At 40.6% G+C, this 18,166-nt stretch overlaps 1 protein-coding gene across 1 annotated transcript in view; it reads left to right on the top strand.

Annotated features, from left to right (window-relative positions):
* Window positions 1–18,166, top strand: part of b4galnt4a (beta-1,4-N-acetyl-galactosaminyl transferase 4a) — a 154,991-nt gene that overhangs the window by 80,002 nt on the left and 56,823 nt on the right. Inside the window, exons 4-6 of the mRNA XM_053640770.1 lie at window positions 11,206–11,301; window positions 13,678–13,768; window positions 15,549–15,649. Coding sequence (XP_053496745.1) covers window positions 11,206–11,301; window positions 13,678–13,768; window positions 15,549–15,649 — 288 coding nt within the window. The remainder of the gene's footprint in view (window positions 1–11,205; window positions 11,302–13,677; window positions 13,769–15,548; window positions 15,650–18,166) is intronic.

Genomic DNA, 18,166 nt, shown 5'->3' with positions numbered 1-18,166 from the left:
CCGGTTTCCTACCCCCAATCCAAAGACATGCATTGTAGACTGATTGCCATTTCCAAGTTGTCTGTAGTGTGTGAATGTGTGTGTGATTGTGCCCTGCGATGAGTTGGCACCCCGTCCAGGGTGTCCCCCGCCTTGTGCCCCGAATTCCCTGGGATAAGCTCCAGGCTCCCTGCGACCCTGTGTACGATAAGCAGTATGGAAGATGGCTGGATTGATGGATTATTACATATCTAGAAATACTTCTAAACATGACAAAAAATGAATCTTCAGAAAGTGTATCTGTAAATCATTTGCCCTTTTTGTGCATGTATTTTGTTAGTCACATCTCCAGGCCTGCTTTAGAGCAGGGCACACAGCGTGAACTGCACCATTACAGGCTTGTATTATTAAGATATCTTTGCCAAGTTTCGTTTTTTCAGATTTCTGTGTAATTTGCTGCTGACAGAAGAGGCACACTTCATTTACCCAGTGGTGTCTCAAAGTCAATTTGCAATTGAGGAATATCATTTCAGGCGCATAGTGCTGCTGTGGAATTACCTTTCTAATCATCGTTGCCTAGTTCTAGCTGTCTTGCTTAAAATAATAGGGGCGGCAATCTACTGTGAACTCAAGAAGCATTACAGCAAGCCAGATTGCTCGAGTTCTAGGTGAATGACTGACAGATAATCTTGGTGCGCCTCATTTGCCTCAGGCAATAAGGTAAGTAATGCAAACTGTCTGTAAACCATGTGGAAAAGCTATTTTTATTTAGTCAGTAGAGCAGCACTAAGGGTACGTGTGAGGTCAGCATGGATATATATTCGAAAGGTCTCGTACTTAAAATATCCACACTAGCTGATACCTCTAAGACGCCCTAAGACGATTTGTTTTTTGTTCTGTGTCACTCAACTTCACACGTCATAAAATATGCCAGTGAATTGGATTGAAAATGGTGTCAAATCTGATCCGATAACCGTTTACTCCAGTAATGGTCCAATAACCGTTCTGCTACATTCATGTATAAAGAAAAACGTCATTCCTCAATATTTTATGTAATTATGGTCACGTCCATGAGCAAGAGCCAAGATTTTTCTTCCTTTTATCATAACAAATGTTCCTCAGTTGGCAAGTACTCAAGGATACAACAGAAAACACCTGAGATTTGTCAGCGGATGTATTGAACTACACTAGACCATGGATAGACACTAAAGTAGAAGGTTTTAATGAATACAAGGATAAATATCCAAATAACCCAGGCATAAACATAAACTGGCAAAAGTGGCGTAGTAAACAATGAAAAGGCTATGGTTTAGACAAGAGAGAAACAGGAAGTAAGCTGAAGCTAAGTTAACAGCTAGGCTTATGGCAACATACATTATACAACCCCAATTCCGAAAAAGTTGGGACAGGATGGAAAATGCTAATAAATACAAAGAAGAAACACTGAAACAGGTGAGGAGATCATCTAATCATAGTATATAAGGAGCCTCCAAAAAGGGCCTAGTCCTTCAAGAGCAAGGATGGGTCGAAGCTCATCTGCCAACAGATGCGTCAGAGAATAATCCAACACTTTGAGAACAACATTCCCCAAAGACAAATCGGTAGGATTTTGGGTATTTCACCTTCTACAGTGCACAATATAATTAAAAGATTCAAGGAATCCGGTCAAATCTCAGTGCGTAAAGGGCAAAGCCGAAAACCACTTCTGAATGGATGTGATCTCCGATCCCTCAGATGTCACTGTCTTAAAAACCGTCACAAGCTGTAATGGATATCCTGACATGGGATCGGGAATACTTTGGTAAACCTTTGTCAGTCAACACCAGAATGAGTGTTTAAGAGTCCATACCTTACACTCATAACCCCATACCTTACACTCGTAACCCCATACCTTACACTCGTAACCCCATACCTTACACTCGTAACCCCATACCTTACACTCATAACTCTATACCTTACACTCATAACCCCATACCTTACACTCGTAAATCTATACCTTACACTCGTAACCCCATACCTTACACTCGTAAATCTATACCTTACACTCATAACGCTCTACCTTACACTCATAACCCCATACCTTACACTCATAACCCCATACCTTACACTCATAACCCCATACCTTACACTCATAACTCTATACCTTACACTCATAACCCCATACCTTACACTCATAACCCCATACCTTACACTCGTAAATCTATACCGTACACTCATAACATATTTGTCTTATTAAGTATTGTAACACCTTCAAATGGCAGTGTAGTGTTAAGTACTCTTCTCTCTTATCAAGTAAAACCCAATAATAACTAATACAGTTCTGAATACGTTATAATCATTACCAATTTCAGTACATGACTTGCATTCATAAAGAATTGTGAAATTTTGTTAGCGAAGTATAACTTGTGAAAATTCTATTTGTTTTTGTGAACTTTGTACATAAATACAGTTTCTGCTAGTGGATGCAAACTTTATTGCCCTTTATGTACATGATGTTTTATGGACATCTGACTCGTATCTCACCAGTATATGAACAATTGTCCTGTTTGTCCCTGATGGGGATCAGTGTTACTGTTAGTTTAGTGACGTGGTGACATGAAGATCATGGTCCAGAGTGCATAGTACATTATTAGGATCTTGACTCAGTTGGTGTTTTTGGCGGAGGAAAGAAATCACCCCTTTTATATTAGTTAAGGAGCAGCTGCTATTGGCCAAGTCCAACTTTTAACCACAGTGAGAACAGCTGAAGAGCCAGTCTGAGGTGTGTGTGAAAGGGCCACAAGGCCAGCGCGGTCTCTGACACGGAGCAATCACACCGAGCATGAATGCCACCGTCTGCCAAATACCATTACGCTGCAGTAATGACCTGCTGCCGGCAAGACACAGCTAATTACCACATGCTTTCAGCTCTCCAGCCAGTCAGCTAGGCAGAACAGAGCAGATTTACCATATCCACCATCTCACATTATGAATTCATCCACTGACATGAACAGTATGACGTTATATAAAAATGTCATATAACAAGAATGAGGTTTTTTCCTCTGTTTTGCGGTTACACCGAATTTTGTGTCATTTCTGCGTTGTCTTGGACACTTCTGCAGACCCAAAGTACTTTGTTAGTTTTCATCTTTGTAGTTCCTTTGTCTTGTCCTTGAGACACAGCCCCGCCTCTGACAGCGGAGATGACCCTTGTCCTCCATGGGCAAACAGATGACCAGGATCTGACTCGAGTCTGACTGGACACAATGAATTTTATAGGACAGAGTGATTGGATTGCAGCTTGGGATAGTCTATAGCATGGTCTTATCACAGGCATTCAGCATCATCTCTCATTTAAAAAAAAAACCCCAGAAAAAACGGTATTCATCACATTCCTACTGGAAACAGATAAAAGACAAGTTATTATTGAGTTCTTAATGAGTTCATTATGGTGAGCATTCAAGTGCTATTTCAGCGATCGAGATATGTTTGTACGTAATAATGGTTCACATTGATGATCCAGTTTATCAGCTTCCTCACCCTTTCTTCTGTACTGTTAGGAAAAGAAAATGACAATGAATCTTGTTCTTTTTCTTTCTCTTTCCTTTTTATTCCTTTGCTTTTATTCCTTTTATTCGTTGCTTTCTTTTACTGTTCATTTTTCATTCATTATATTGAATTTTTTTGTTACTTTCTTTCCCTTCTCTTCCATTCCATTCCTTTCCCCTCTCCTCCCATCCCATCCCATCCCATCTCATCCACTCCCTTCATTTCCTTTTCTTGATATTTATATTTAATTTTTTAAAGTAATTTAAGTAATTATTTAATTATTTTTTCCGTTATTCTTTTCTGTTTATTTCCCCCCCTCTATTTCCCTTTTCCTTTTCTTCCTCTTTCTTTCTTCACTCATTTCTTTCTTTCTTTCTATGTTATAGATATAAGCCTCATATCTGCCACAAGAGACACACAGTCCTCCAAGTCTCTCTTATTCATTAAATAAAAACACTGCAGCACTACATTTCTTCTTTTTTTAACTTATTTTATTTCCCCATAAACATTTTCTTTCCTTGCCTCTGTTTGTTTTTCTCCATCTCCCTTCAGCTTCTCATAACGAACAGGTCGGTGTGGCAGTTACCCACAGCCATTACATACCATCAGGCAATCAAAGTGAATGTGGTCTATATTGCACTTCTCTCCTGGGGACTGATTACTGCAGGGTAAAAAGGTCATGTGCAGACGGGAGATGATCTTTATCTGGCATCTGTAATATACAGTCCTATCTGCACCGCCACATCCTCTCCAGTACACATTCTGATGGAACATTTATGACGGAGAATACTCGTTAAAATGCATCTGAGGTTTTGCCCTCAGGGAATAAAGGTGCATTAAATGTCCACAGCAATTTTTTGAGAGCCTCGTGCCACACGCCCTGTGGGATTATGGGTGACAAATGGGTGACAGCTTCTCATTCTGAAGGGTGGTGCTACATTTATGTCACACGGCACCGTGTTTTTAGAGCTAGTGATGGGATGAGGGACGTGATGCGTGAGGCAAGTGGCTGAGGTGCATGAACTGTGGAGGATTTCTAATACTGCTGAGATTCTGATTATCTACTGGACCGAACAGTGATCGACCCTGGATGAGCGGTGTCAAGGTCATCTGGGCATATTGTTAGCATTTTGAAATCAAAACTACTTTGTGAGAAGAAGCTGCTCTAGGCTTTGTGACTGAAAAGGTGTCATTGTGTCATTGTTTCTTTTCTGTGTATGAAGGTCTCGTTTTTTTAGAGGCCTGTCATCCTGGTAGAAGTGTTTGCAAGGTGTTTTTATGCATCACCACACACACACAGACACTCAGAGAGAGCAACACACACACACAGACAGACAAACAGACATACTATGTTTGGAGCTAGATTAGGTTAAATATAGATCTGTATCTGCTTAGAGAGTGTACATGCATTAGTGAAGCTCAGTTTCTTGAGAAACAAAACTGAACAATCTTCTGAGAGCATCACTCAGCCAACAGTGCACACCAGGGAATGGAGAAAACATTTAAATACCATTTATAAACTTCCTTTCTTCCTTTGAAATAAACTTCAGCACTAGCATGTAGGATGCAGTGATTGGCTGAGAGCGGTGTGTCTTGTTTCTTTATATTATTGCAGTTCTAAATGAATGTCCAGAGTCATGTTTATGCCACTAGGTTTCATTCATTCATTAACAGTAAGCTCTTTACCCTGGTCAGGGTTGTGGTGGATCAGGAGCTTATCACAGGAACACTGGGTGTGGCGGGGGAATGTATCCAGGATGGGACACCAGTGCAACACAGGGCCACTAGAATTTGGTTCTGAAATTTGTAAAACTTTATATGCATTATTTTGAAATATAGTATGGGTTATTTGGATATTACATCCATCCATCCATCCATCTTCCTCACCATTTATCCTACACAGGATCGCAGGGGAGCCTGGAGCCTGTCCAAGGGAACTCAGGGCACATGGTAGGGGACACCCTGGACGGGGTGCCAACCCATCGCAGGGCACAATCACGCACAATTTGGAAATGCCAATCAGTCTACAGAGCATGTCTTTGGACTGGGGGAGGAAACCCCCTGAAGCACAGGGAGAACATGCAAGCTCCACACACACAGGGCGGAGGCGGGATTCAAACCCCGATCCCCGGAGGTGTGAGACAAAAAACATGCTAACCACTAAGCCACCGTGCCCTCCTGCATTTAAAGTTAAAATAATATCGAATTCATTCTGAATCACATTTTAAAAATAAATACTAACTGCATTACTGGTATTAAGAGACGAGACGAAATGGATACACTGTACATTACAAATAATTGTACGTTTTTATAGTTGTTTTTATTTTCGTTTATTTTCTGTTTCCATTGTGAGCCTGTTGGAACGTCACCATGACAACAAACATAAATAGCCAATTTGAATCAGTCTATAGTATGTGCTACAGTGTTGCCATTGCAGTCCTGCTGCTAAAATATATTATTAAAAATTAAACAAGGTGGATTTTCACTTCAGTTTTAATTTGTTTGGAGAGCACAAAACCAAGGAGGGATGAGATGGGGCAGATTATCAGTAGCAGAATATCAGCATATTTCTTTTCATGAAAATATTTTTGTCTGTGCTTCTCTTTCAATGCTAATTTTCAGGGCAGATTTGCTTTAGAAATGATATGCTTTTCATTCAAGGTCTGAACCGCTCATATGAACTACAAAACCTTAGTTCTACACAAAATATGTGTGCATGTGTGTGTGTGCGCGCGTGTGTTTGTGCACGTGTGTGCATGTGTACATGTGTGCGTGTGCACGTGTGTGCGCGCGTGTGTGTGTGCGCGTGTACGTGTGTGCGTGTGCATGTGCGTGCGTGTGTGTGTGTGTGCGCACGTGTGTACGTGTGTGCGTGTGCATGCGCGTGTGTGTGTGTGCACGTGTGTACATGTGTGTGTCCGTTTGTGTGCGCGTATGCGTGCACACGTGTGTGTGTGTGTGTGCGTGTGTGTGTGGAATGGCTTTGGTCTCTCAGCATCATTAGCAGTTGGCATGTCTTCAGAGCTTTTGGCTTACAAACACACACACACACACACACACACACACACACACAGCCATGTTAACCAGAGAGATGGACTAATACAGCTATAACTCCAGTCATACAGCCAGTGAGACAGGTGTAAAGACTGAGGCAGATGGATAAGAAGCATACTGTGTGATCGTGTGTGTGTATTTGTCTTTGTGTGAGAGGGATGGAGAGAGAGAAAGGGAGAGAGGCTGGTTACCCATGAGTGTGTTGCTTCACCCATTGCTCTGTGGAAGATAGTTTGGGGGAGAATCTGTTGCAAAGAAGTGAAACATTCACAGAAGTACAGAGTCACTGCAGAAGACTCGGGCTTGTAAAACAAGCAGTGTATCACATACTGTCTGAAATATATGATTAATCTATTATTTATTCTGTTGTATAGTTTTGTAGTACTTCCTGCTTTTCAGTTCAGTTCAATTGTATTTGCAGAGCGTTTTGAACAATAGACATAGACACCAAACAGCTTTACAGAAGTCCGGATTTAGATTTAGTTTCCAAATGAGTAAGCAAGAGGCGTCAGGGACAAAAAAAAAAAAAAAGAAATTCCTTGAGACAACATGAGGATGAAATCTTAAAAGTAACCAGATTTGAAAGGGAAGCCATCCTCTTCTGGGTGACAGTGGATAGATTCATTATAAATCATTAAAATATACAAGTCAAGTCTCTTTGTTATTTCAACCATATGCAGCTACACAGTATAAAGAACAAAAAAAAAACGTTCTTCCAGGACCACGGTGCTACATAAAACAACACACCTAAATGAGACTAAACAATAGAACTAAATAAGACCTGCACATTTCAATACAAAGTGCACGTAGACAGTATAGGAACTACTAAAGCAGGACAGTTGGTCTGTAAAAGACAGTGTAGCGCCAAGTGTGTTGAAAGGAGATTAAGTATAAGCATATTGGAAATAAAAGGCCTGGGATGAGCACAGGATAGGCTTTATGATTACAGCAGCAGTTATTAGGAAGTACAAATCTACAGTATCAAGCTCAGATTATCTACTGAAGGAAGGGCAAGACTTGTGCATAAACCTTCTTTTTTGGAAGTGCAGATCTTTATGGTATTTTATGTGAGACTGTCCAGAGCAGCAGAAATTGAGTCACAAGTGCAGATGCTTCAAGAAGAAGAAGTATGAGGGTGAATCAGGCAGGTCTGAAATGCGAGAGGAAGTGTTTCAGGATCCACACCAGAATCATATTCGACAACAGAGTACACATACACCGATCAGCCATAACGTTAAAAACGTTCAAAGCCTTCACTCCCCACGCTCATCGGTGATCGTTGGGCGCCCATGTCCCTGTCACCGGATCACCGGATGTCCTTCCTTGGACCACTTTTGGTAGGTCCTAGCCACAAGACCTTCCACTTTGGAGACCCAGTCATGTAGCCATCACAATTTGGCCCTTTTCAAAGTCGCTCAGATCCTTGCGCTTGCCCATTTTTCCTGCTTCCAACACAATAACTTTTGAGAACTGATTGTTCACTTGCTGCCTATATATGTATATCCCACCCCACTGTAACAAAATAATCAGTGATATTCAGTGGTTTTAATGTTATGGCTGATCGATGTATAGCTGAACAGAGAAAGAGGACTGATTATTAGGTATACTTTTATCCTTCAGTGGATTAGTGTACAGGTCTTTAGCTAAGACAGCATAGCTAAAAATGAGAGCCAGAACGTAACACAAGTATGAGGACACCCTGGGATATCAGTATCCTGCCACTTCCTATTTTTTTTGCTGCTCATTTTTATGCATAATGTTCTTCATTCTTGCGGTGTTCTGACTTTGGCTGCTGTAATTATCAAGATCAATAACGTTTCTCTCGACCTTTCTCTCTGTAAAAGAAAATCAAAAGGAACGTCTGAAAAAAAACCAACATTATTTGAACAGGATGTATTTATAGATGTCCAATATCAGTGTCTATCTCTGGCCTACTTTAAACTATGGGATAAAATACAAATTTAGACCGCAGAGTAAAAACACTCTGATCTGCTACAGGGCAAAAGTGATGCAGTTGGTTGGTGCTGTGAATTAGTTACTGGATATGGCTTAGTTCTGCCTCCGCCTGGATTACGGCAACATAACTTTCCCTGACACAGAAACCCAGGGTTAGCAACAGAGGCCCTGGAGAGACAGAAATAGAGCAGCAGGTCACTACATATGAACACGGTTTAATTGAGTTTAATTGAGAAACGTCTGTCTGCTGCTATGGACAGTGAAAAGGCGTGTGGATGACCTGTCTCTAATCCTCATTTATTGATTTCATTTGGGGAATTCAGCAGTGGGAGAGCGGAATCAATGCCTAAGGTTAACAGCAAAGAATAAACAGTAACCTTAGTGATGGCCTTCCCCTGTCTGAGAAAATCATGTCTTGAGGCAGAGGACTGAAAATGAGCCATCATGACGCTAAAGACATGGCCAAGGTTATTGGAATTGGCTTAATCGACATTGGAAAGACATTACAACCATCCGTATGCATGCCAGCTAACACTAATCAACTCTGTCAACTGCTGCATTCATGACTCAAGGATGAGGATTTTCTGCTTTATCCCATTGTTTGGTGCTCTTGATTACCATTACTCTAGAATCTACAAAGGTACAGGCATCTCAGTATGGTCCTGGTATACTCACTGTTTAGGACTGGTCTAGCCTGACCACCTGTACAGTCACAAACAAGAACTGGTCCAACAGGAATCAACAAAACATTAGTGTCTAGCTCATTTACCGCTCGAGAAAAAGGTGACTACTTTTTAAATATATTTATTACTCAGCTCAACTATGCTAATGCTAAGTTTATCAAGGAAAAAATGCTTGAATTAACAATGTTCATACGGTATGTCGAATCTTATATATTAATCATGCCAGTTTGTGCCAGTATGACTTAAAAAAATATATTGCTGGCTCCCGAGTGATACAAACTAAAAAAGATATCGAGTTCAAATCCTGACAACACCACAGCAAGCTGTGGCCGGGAGTCCAAGAGATCAATATTGACCATGTTCTCTGATTCGGTGTGTTTGTCAATCACACTAGCCAGTCGTGGGCATCTGTGAGCACACGCATGCAGAAAGTGGTGGATAGTCTTAGTCCATGTGTGTTACATTGCCCCCGTGATTCAGCATGAGCAGCAGTTTGTAAGATAAGGCTAGCGGGCGTTGCATGTCTTGGAGAAAGTGTGTGATAGCCTTCAACGTTCATGGCTGGGGAGAACACATAAACACACAGCAGAGTTTCCGTTAGCCGGTAAATACCCACTTTTGATTGTTAAAATTTAAAGACGTCAGATAAAATCAAAATTGTCAGACACGATGTCCGGTAAATATATTAACACGAAAGAAGACATACGGTAGACAAAATACGTTCGCATTTGCACACCTAAATAAGGTCTATGTGTCTGCGCAAATATTTTTTTCAAATGCTTCTCCTGTAACCTGTTCTCTGATTTACTCTGATTAGCAAGTCACAGAGATCAGACTTGTTTTGATGTTTAATGTGAACATTAACTGAAGCTCTTGACCTGCATCTGCATGATTGTATGATTCGCACTGCTGCCACGTGATTGGCTGATTGCATAAATGTGCAGACGTATAGGTGTTCCTATTATACTGGGTGGTGAGTGTATATATATACAGACACATCAGTGTATGTATATACAGTACCGTGCAAAAGTCTTAGACATATGCAAAGAAATGCCGTAGAGCAAAGACCCCTTCAAAATAATGAAAATAAACGTTTCTTCATTTAAAAAAAATACTATAAAGAGCAGTAAACAGTAATAAATAAAGCAAAGACGATATTTAATGTGACGACCCTTTGCTTTAAAAAAAAAATGGTCTCAGGTAGAATTACTGCAGTTTTATAAGGAAATGAGTTGTAAGTGTTATTGAGCATCTTGCAGAACTAATCACGGTTCTTCTGGAGACTTTAACTGTCGCACTCGCTTCTTTTTTTTGCAGCAAATCCCAGCAGTTTTCATTGTGTTTGTTTTTTTTTTGTCTGAAAATGTCTCTTACCACTTAATATGCTGCTTTCTTTACTGACATGCAAACATTTTTTCTGTAACAGTTAATTGTGTGCTGGAAACCGAATGTTTGGGAATCTAAAATGTTTTTGTACTGACTCGATAATGTAGAAGTCATAAAATAAAAATCTACAACAAAGTTTGTACTAAAAAATAAATCTTTTGCACAATACTGTATGTGTGTATATATATATGGCCTGTGAAAAAATGCCTGTGTGCGTGTGTGTGAATGTGTACCCTGCAGCATGCCGGTCCTCACAGGCCCTGGACTGTAGTCTTGTATTATTAATGTGTAAGCTGTTCTCTGAGGATTTGTGCACTGCAGGTCTTCCTGCAGCAGGTTAGCAGGTGAGCCGTCCCAGTAGAGAGATGAGTGGAGAACTAACATTGTAGCCTCCTTCGTATTCCTTCTCCTCAGGTTATCCCTGCTCTCTATACAGTACTCCTCTCTCTCATGCTTATATTAGTCTCCTACATCTTATCCCATATGAACGGAGAAGTTTCTCCAATGTCTTTTCTGTTTGTTTGTTTTCTTTTCTGTTTTCTAGTCGAAGCAGTCAGTTTTGCGCTGTAACCATCTCTATCTCTCTCGTCCTCTATTTTATTCTTTTCTTCCCTCACAGTATAAGGGTCAGACAAACCTGCATGTGTTTGAAGACTGGTGTGGCTCATCTACCGCTCAGCTCAGAAAGAACCTTCATTTTCCTCTCTTTCCCCATGTGAGTATAAGTCCAGTGGTGTGAGTTTTATTGGCCTTGCGTGATTGTCTGCTCATGTCAGAGCATATCCACAAACATCCTCCAGTGAACTGCGACTTAAATGATTTCTTTTCCAGATATTTTATCGTGTAGGGAACTGCTGATAACCCTGTATAAAATATGAACAAATTAGGGCTAGGAAATATGACAGTATAATATTGTTACGTTGATGATTTCACGTATTTTACGTAATGAAGATTAGGACAGATGCAAGTGCAGATAAGAGTTTAATTAGACAGAGACAGGCAGACAAATCCAAAACAGGAGACAATAGCGAGGTCAAGAAACAGGCAATGGGTCAGGCGCTTGGTAAACAGGCATAAACTGGGCAAGGCTAGAATCAAGAACGAGAAACGAGAAACAAGGTCAAAGAACATGAAACTAAATGAGGAACAGGGTACTAACGCTTGGTACGGTGATAACACTCAATACTCAATACAAGTGCGAAGAGACACGAGGGGTTTAAATGACAAACTTAATCAGGGGTGAAACACAAGACAGCTGAAAACGATGACAACCCTACGGGAGACAACCAATGACAATACAGGGGCGGAGACAGGACATAAACCATAACAAAAGCACGTGTCCAAAGTAAACAAAGATGATGTCACTGAAGCCCCAAAAGCGTGCGTTCGCCAAGAGCTCGCACATCGGGCTCGCGCTTTGAGCTCACGCTTCGGGTTTCCGAGCATGCTGCAATACTGCAGCGCTAGCTCGAGGGGAAATTGTGACAGATGAAGTTTTGGCACGATACATTTTTTCTGAGAAATCCAAAAGTGTACTGGGTATCATCAGTATTTTTATTCAAATTACAAACTTTGGTTGGAAGCTGATTAAAGGTTAATCGGTGTGATAAATCTTTTACATTGTAAAATGTCCAAAAATTTTAGTACTTTCCAGTGTTAAATAATTCATTTATCAAATATGTCCTAAACTCTAACTTCCATGAAAAATGCAGCATTACTATTCTGCTGGCAGTTTGTTTGCAAATCTATAAATGATGATTTTTTTTGTCATATCACCGACCGGTAATAATAATAATTAAATCTTCTTTTAAGGTCTTTTAACTACTCTTCCTCTTCATGTTTTATTACTGGCTAGTTTGGTTGTTTTTTTGCTTCTGGAATCTCCATTATTTGATATATTTATTTATTTACTCCATTTATTTATTTGCTTCCGAACTTAGTGGGTCATATACTGTAGGAAGGCGTACCTGTTAAATGTCCCTGCGGTTTGAAACGCTTAGCCTTGCACTTACAATGGATCGTGGCATGTGACCCAACATGGCAGGACCAAGTCATGATCATCTGATCTCACTAAATAACTAGGTTACCTTGCTATCTTGCTAGTTATTATTATCAGTAATCTAAAGATGAGGAGCTTGTTTGCCTTCGTTGTAGGTTTGGAGGCAGAAAATGAAGAGAAAGGGAGCTGCTTGTGTGACTTGACTATATGCAGCTACAGTCATATTGCATACTTTGGACTGTCCCAAAAATAGCAAAGTGCCAAGACAGGGAAATATATTCATTTTAATATGTCATAAATCTCCTTATATTTGGCCACTAACAAGACCAGCACTGGCACTCTGTCCTCCATGTTTGTTCTTCTCATTGGCAAGATTTTTAATTTATTTTTTTTAAAGTGCCTTCCTTATGGCCACTTCCCACATGATTACAGACAATGTGCTTCATTTATCAAGCTGGTTACAAAAACGTTTATTTAGAATTCATTCACAGGAGCATGTACACAAGAAATTTGGCATCTATGAAAGTCCAGTTACTTCCGAAAATCATTCGTCTCTGATAGGAGCTTGAGTGTGAGTTTGTGTGAATTTATATATGAGGAGTCATAGTAATGTGCACCTTGATTTATAGGCTTCGAATCGTATAATTGGTAGGTTTTATGTAAGGATCGCACTGTCAGTTTTAAATAGCATGCATGAAGCCTAGCTGTTCAATTAGGACAAAAGAAATGGCACCTTAAAAAGGGAGAAAGAGTTGCTCGATGTGCTACAAAGGCTGAGCTGCATTACTGGATATTTAGTGCATGCTGCATTTAGAAGCGGTTTAGTTTCGTTGTTTTCAGCTGTCTCTGAGCTTTGCTTATTATACATTTAATTCCGAACGTGCTTGGGGCACATAAGGATGAAGAAAGCTGGTGTTAATTTTGTTCGGTTTGGCTTTGTCTATGAAAAACATGTACACACAGATTTACTACATGATAAATGATAAATGAGGCCATTGTGTTGTAAGCGTCGGTGTGTATAAATGTCTGTATGTTCATGTGTATGAATGAATTAAATCATGAGTGTTATTTCCTTCTTGTTTGCTTCCCCAGACAAGAACTGTAGTGAAGAAACTGGCTGTTGCTCCCAAATGGAAAAACTACGGCTTGAGAATATTTGGCTACATTCATCCATACAAAGACGGTAATCATTTAATTACGCTACACTCTCATACCTCATTCACACAGTCAATCATAAAAATAGAGCTTTCAGACTCAGAGTACACACTGTTATCGAGTGTTAGAAACCAGTGCACATGACTAGTAGCAATTACTGAAAGCAGCTGTGCTCATGAGCTGAGGCTCCTTACTCTGTCACACCTGCACTGTCTGAAATACAGACTTACACTCTCACACTAATGGATATATAGTGTATATATAGTACGGTAGGACCCCCATATCCCTGGGGGATAGGTTTCAAGCCCCCCAGCAGATGCCTGATAGTATCCAGTTCAATTCAATTGTATTTGTATAGCGCTTTTTACAATGGACATTGTCTCAAAGCAGCTTTACAGAAATATATAAACACAGGATACAGATTTTAAATGTGTGAATATATCCCTATTGAGCGAGCCGGTGGCGATGGTGGCAAGGAAAAACTCCCTAAGATGATATAAGGAAGAAACCTTGAGAGGAACCAGACTCAGAAGGGAACCTGTCCTCATCTGGGTAACAACGGATAGTGTGAAAGTGAAAGAAAGTTCATTATGGTTTTTATATGAAGTCTGTTTGTTGACCTAGTCCACTGTTCACTGAAGGAGACTTGAGTGCAAAACTGCATGTGGTAATTGCAGTCCTAAGGCCATAGCAGCAACCGTAGTCCCAGCAACCACAGTGAGAATGTCCATGTGGAACTAAGGTCCAAAACCATTATCCCAAGGATAGTAGCAAACTATATACTGTACGTGCCTATGATAATGTTTAGAAATAATAAATTGATTTCTATTTCTATTTCTCTTATTTCTAGAGATGCACTGATACTAGATTTCTCAACCGATACCGATAACCGATTATTCAGAGTGATATCGGCCGATACCGATAACCGATACCGATAGTTCTGCCTTTTATACCTTTTAAATTAATAATAATTAATTCCACAATTCTGAAAGAAATGCAAATAAAAACTTTATTCTCTCCATTTCAACAAGTTGTTTCACAGTAACTGGTCTCATAAACAGAAAACACATTACTCTAATTAACATTAACACATGAACTAAATTCTGAAGATTAAAGTAAGATTTCTTAACTTATTGAATGTTATTAATTCATATTAACATTGACTGAATTCTAAACAAACCTCCTGTTAATCTCACATTCACTCACCACAAACAAAAGCATTTCTGCTTCATCACTGAACATCAAACTGGTTATATATAATATCAACTTTTTTATATATTAACATTAACTAGATATGAAATATACTACTCTACAAATATGTTTTTCTGTGCAACATATATACTTTTTTGTTAACTCATCTTCAGTTAAATCTTTCAACAGTGTACTGGTGTTTTAATTCAGCTCGAGCAGTGCAGTAAAAAACATTAGACTCGACGCCAATCTCCGGCTTCACTGCTGCAGCGTCCGATGTAAAATTTTATCAGTGCAGAGATTACAGAGATTACTAACTGCAGTTTTGTCATCATTCCACACAACAGACATCTTCTTTACACACAGCAGGAAATCGATTTTACATAGCACGGCGTGCAGTTTAAATTATGAATATTTACTGTATTTCTGGAATTTTCTATTTGATTTTAAGTGAAACCGCGGTACCTGAAACAGCGGATACGGGGCTTTTACTGTATATACCTACAGTACACGTTATAAACTTGCACAAAGAGCAGTGGAAGACTAACTGCTAAGTTCTACCAGCTGTTTCACGCGCTTAAACTGTTGTATTTTCTGTCTGTTTCTTGTATCGCTAGGGGATTTCCAGTTTGCTGTGGCCTCTGACGATAACGCAGAGTTCTGGTTGAGTTCAGACGAGAGCCCGCTCAACGCCCGCTTGTTGGTCTACGTGGGCCAGGTTAGTTTTTTTTTTTTTACCTCAGAAACACACCTTTATCACTAATTAAAATTTTACAAATAAAAATTAAGAAATGATCATTAGGTGTCATTCTGACATGAGTCACAAAGTGAAGGAAATGCCTCTGTGATCACGGTATAACACTAACTCCAGCATGCTAGAGCACCCAGAATGCTCTTGTGCTAGTTTGAAGGCACCTGTCGTTTTACCGAGATATGTCTGAACCTTGAGATGAATTTCCAGTGCTGTCGAAAGGTCAGGTTTTCACCTTGCATGTTATTTCCAAGCCAGAGGTTTTCCTCATATACATCACACACACATCTCATCAGTAATCCATCTCTTCCCTACATGCACAGACACAGCTCTGATGCAAGAACTCATGACCTTTGGCTCAAGCAGCATATTTAAATAGATATGCAGATCAGTGCAATTCATTCCGAAGCGACTGCGTTAAAACAAATTAGCTTTATGCTAAATTAGGCCAATGGCATAATTAAATTCGACTCGACTTTAATTAAAAAGGAGTCCCATATCTTTAAATGAGTGCTAGCTCCAGCAGTGAAATATCTTCATGGACATGTGGTGCGTGATTACTTTCTGGAGGCTTCTGTGCATAATGATGCTGACACTGACTGCTCCTATCCCATTCTAAAACCTTTACAGAGATTTTGGCCTCCGAGAAATAATGTGACAGAGTAAACATCATATTTGAGCTCCTGCTGTTCTACCAAAGGGATCCTGTTGGTTTAAAAGGAGATGTTGAAATTGTGAATTGTGGCCGTGAGTGCCAAATGAAAAACGCAAAGAGTGTTGCCTGTGAAAGACCTCCTTTGTTTATATCTTAGCAAGTCTCACCCAGTTCTGTCTTCTTTGCCATGCTTCTTGAGCTCTAATCATATCCTTGTCTCTGCGTGTAGAAGAATGGTGTCCAATCAGATTCACCCTGACACCATGGTCTCCATGGACACTGCAGGGAACTAGCCAATGGTACACCAGGGTCTCTTATCAATGGTACAATATTAGCTTGGCTGTTGCCCTTTGTGGGCCGTAAGCCTTTTTGTATTGCGTGTAACTTTAATCAAAGTGCACGGCCAGCAGCTACGTGCTAATTAAACTTCCCTCTGGTGAAGGATCTGGTCCACAGGGGCAAGAAAAGAAATGAAGGTCTGTGAAGAGGAGAAAACGGTGCCTGTGTGAACATGCAGTTAGTTGTTCACCCAGAGGCCTGTGTGTGTGTGTGTGTGTGTGTGTGTGTGTGTGTGTGCCTGCCTGCCTGCCTGCCTGCCTGCATGGGTGTGAGAGTACATGCTTTGATGCAAGGTCAGTGTATTGATCATTTCTTCTTGAGAGACGTCTTAGCACACCTCCACGCACAAACACACTCTCACACACGGAGCAGAGGATTCAATATCCTGCCATGAAAGTGTTTGATCTATTGGAAAGACGAGGTGGCACGCGGTTCTTTGTCTCGGGTGAATAATTGCAGCCTGTCCAGAATTCCTAGCGATTTCCTGTAGCCCCAGCGGCTGCTCTTGGAGAAAACCAGTCGGGCAGAGAGCAAGAAAGCATCGTCGGGCAGCAACGCGTCGGCGACCTGCTCTGTAATGGAGAGGTGTCTGGAGGGCGTGCGTCTCAATAGACTGGTCTATGTTTAAAATAGCATGACTCCTGAGGCAAACGCTCTTTTCAGTTCTGCCTGTGCTCCTCGGCTAAGGGCAAAAAAGTGCAAGCAAAAAGACATGGGCCACACAGAGCGAGAGAGAGAGAAGGGGCGGGGGGGTTGGGGAGAAGAGAGAGAGAGAGAGAGAGAGAGAGAGAGAGAGGAAGAGCGAAAGAGAGAGAGAGGAGCAGTATGTTAGTTTTATGTAATATATCTGGCTCTGCTGCACCTGAAATGATTGGAATGTTTTCTCATTCCACATAGTCCAACGTTTGGGTAAAGTTCAGATACATTACACACACACACACACACACACACACACACACACACACACACACACACATACACACAGGAAAATGGTTACCTCTAGCAGTCCTCAATGCAGAGAGTGATCGGGGTGCATATTACATTTACATTTATTTCTTCTGGCAGGTGCTTTTATCCAGAGAGCCTTACAAGTGAGGCAGAATAAAATCCTAAGCATAGAGCTGTTAAAGGAGCTGACAGTGACACAAGTGCTGCAAGGCTACGTTTCTACCAATGGACCAGAAAAAGAAGTATAATAGCTGTAGGAAGAACATAGCTAAAAAACGAGAGGTTGGAGTGCTAGTACTCAGGAGTGCAATCATGAAGCCATCCGTCAAAGTCCTACAAGTCAGGCGTCGCTAACTTTGAGTGCAGTGCCGAGTACTACGTATAACCACACTGGAAAGCTGTGCGCAACCAAGGGACCCAGAGGTATCTTTTATCAACCCTGTTTTGTGCATAACCCTTGTGTATGCACGTGTATGCAGAAACCCCTAGTGGCTGGAAAGTGTAATGGTGTGTAAACTGATTAGAAGGCACTCCCATCACGC

The sequence above is a fragment of the Ictalurus furcatus genome, chromosome 14 (assembly GCF_023375685.1).
Source record: "Ictalurus furcatus strain D&B chromosome 14, Billie_1.0, whole genome shotgun sequence".
In the NCBI taxonomy this organism is placed as follows: Eukaryota; Metazoa; Chordata; class Actinopteri; order Siluriformes; family Ictaluridae; genus Ictalurus; species Ictalurus furcatus.
The sequence above is the reverse complement of the archived record's forward strand: the minus strand, read 5'-3'. Positions and strand labels throughout refer to the sequence as shown.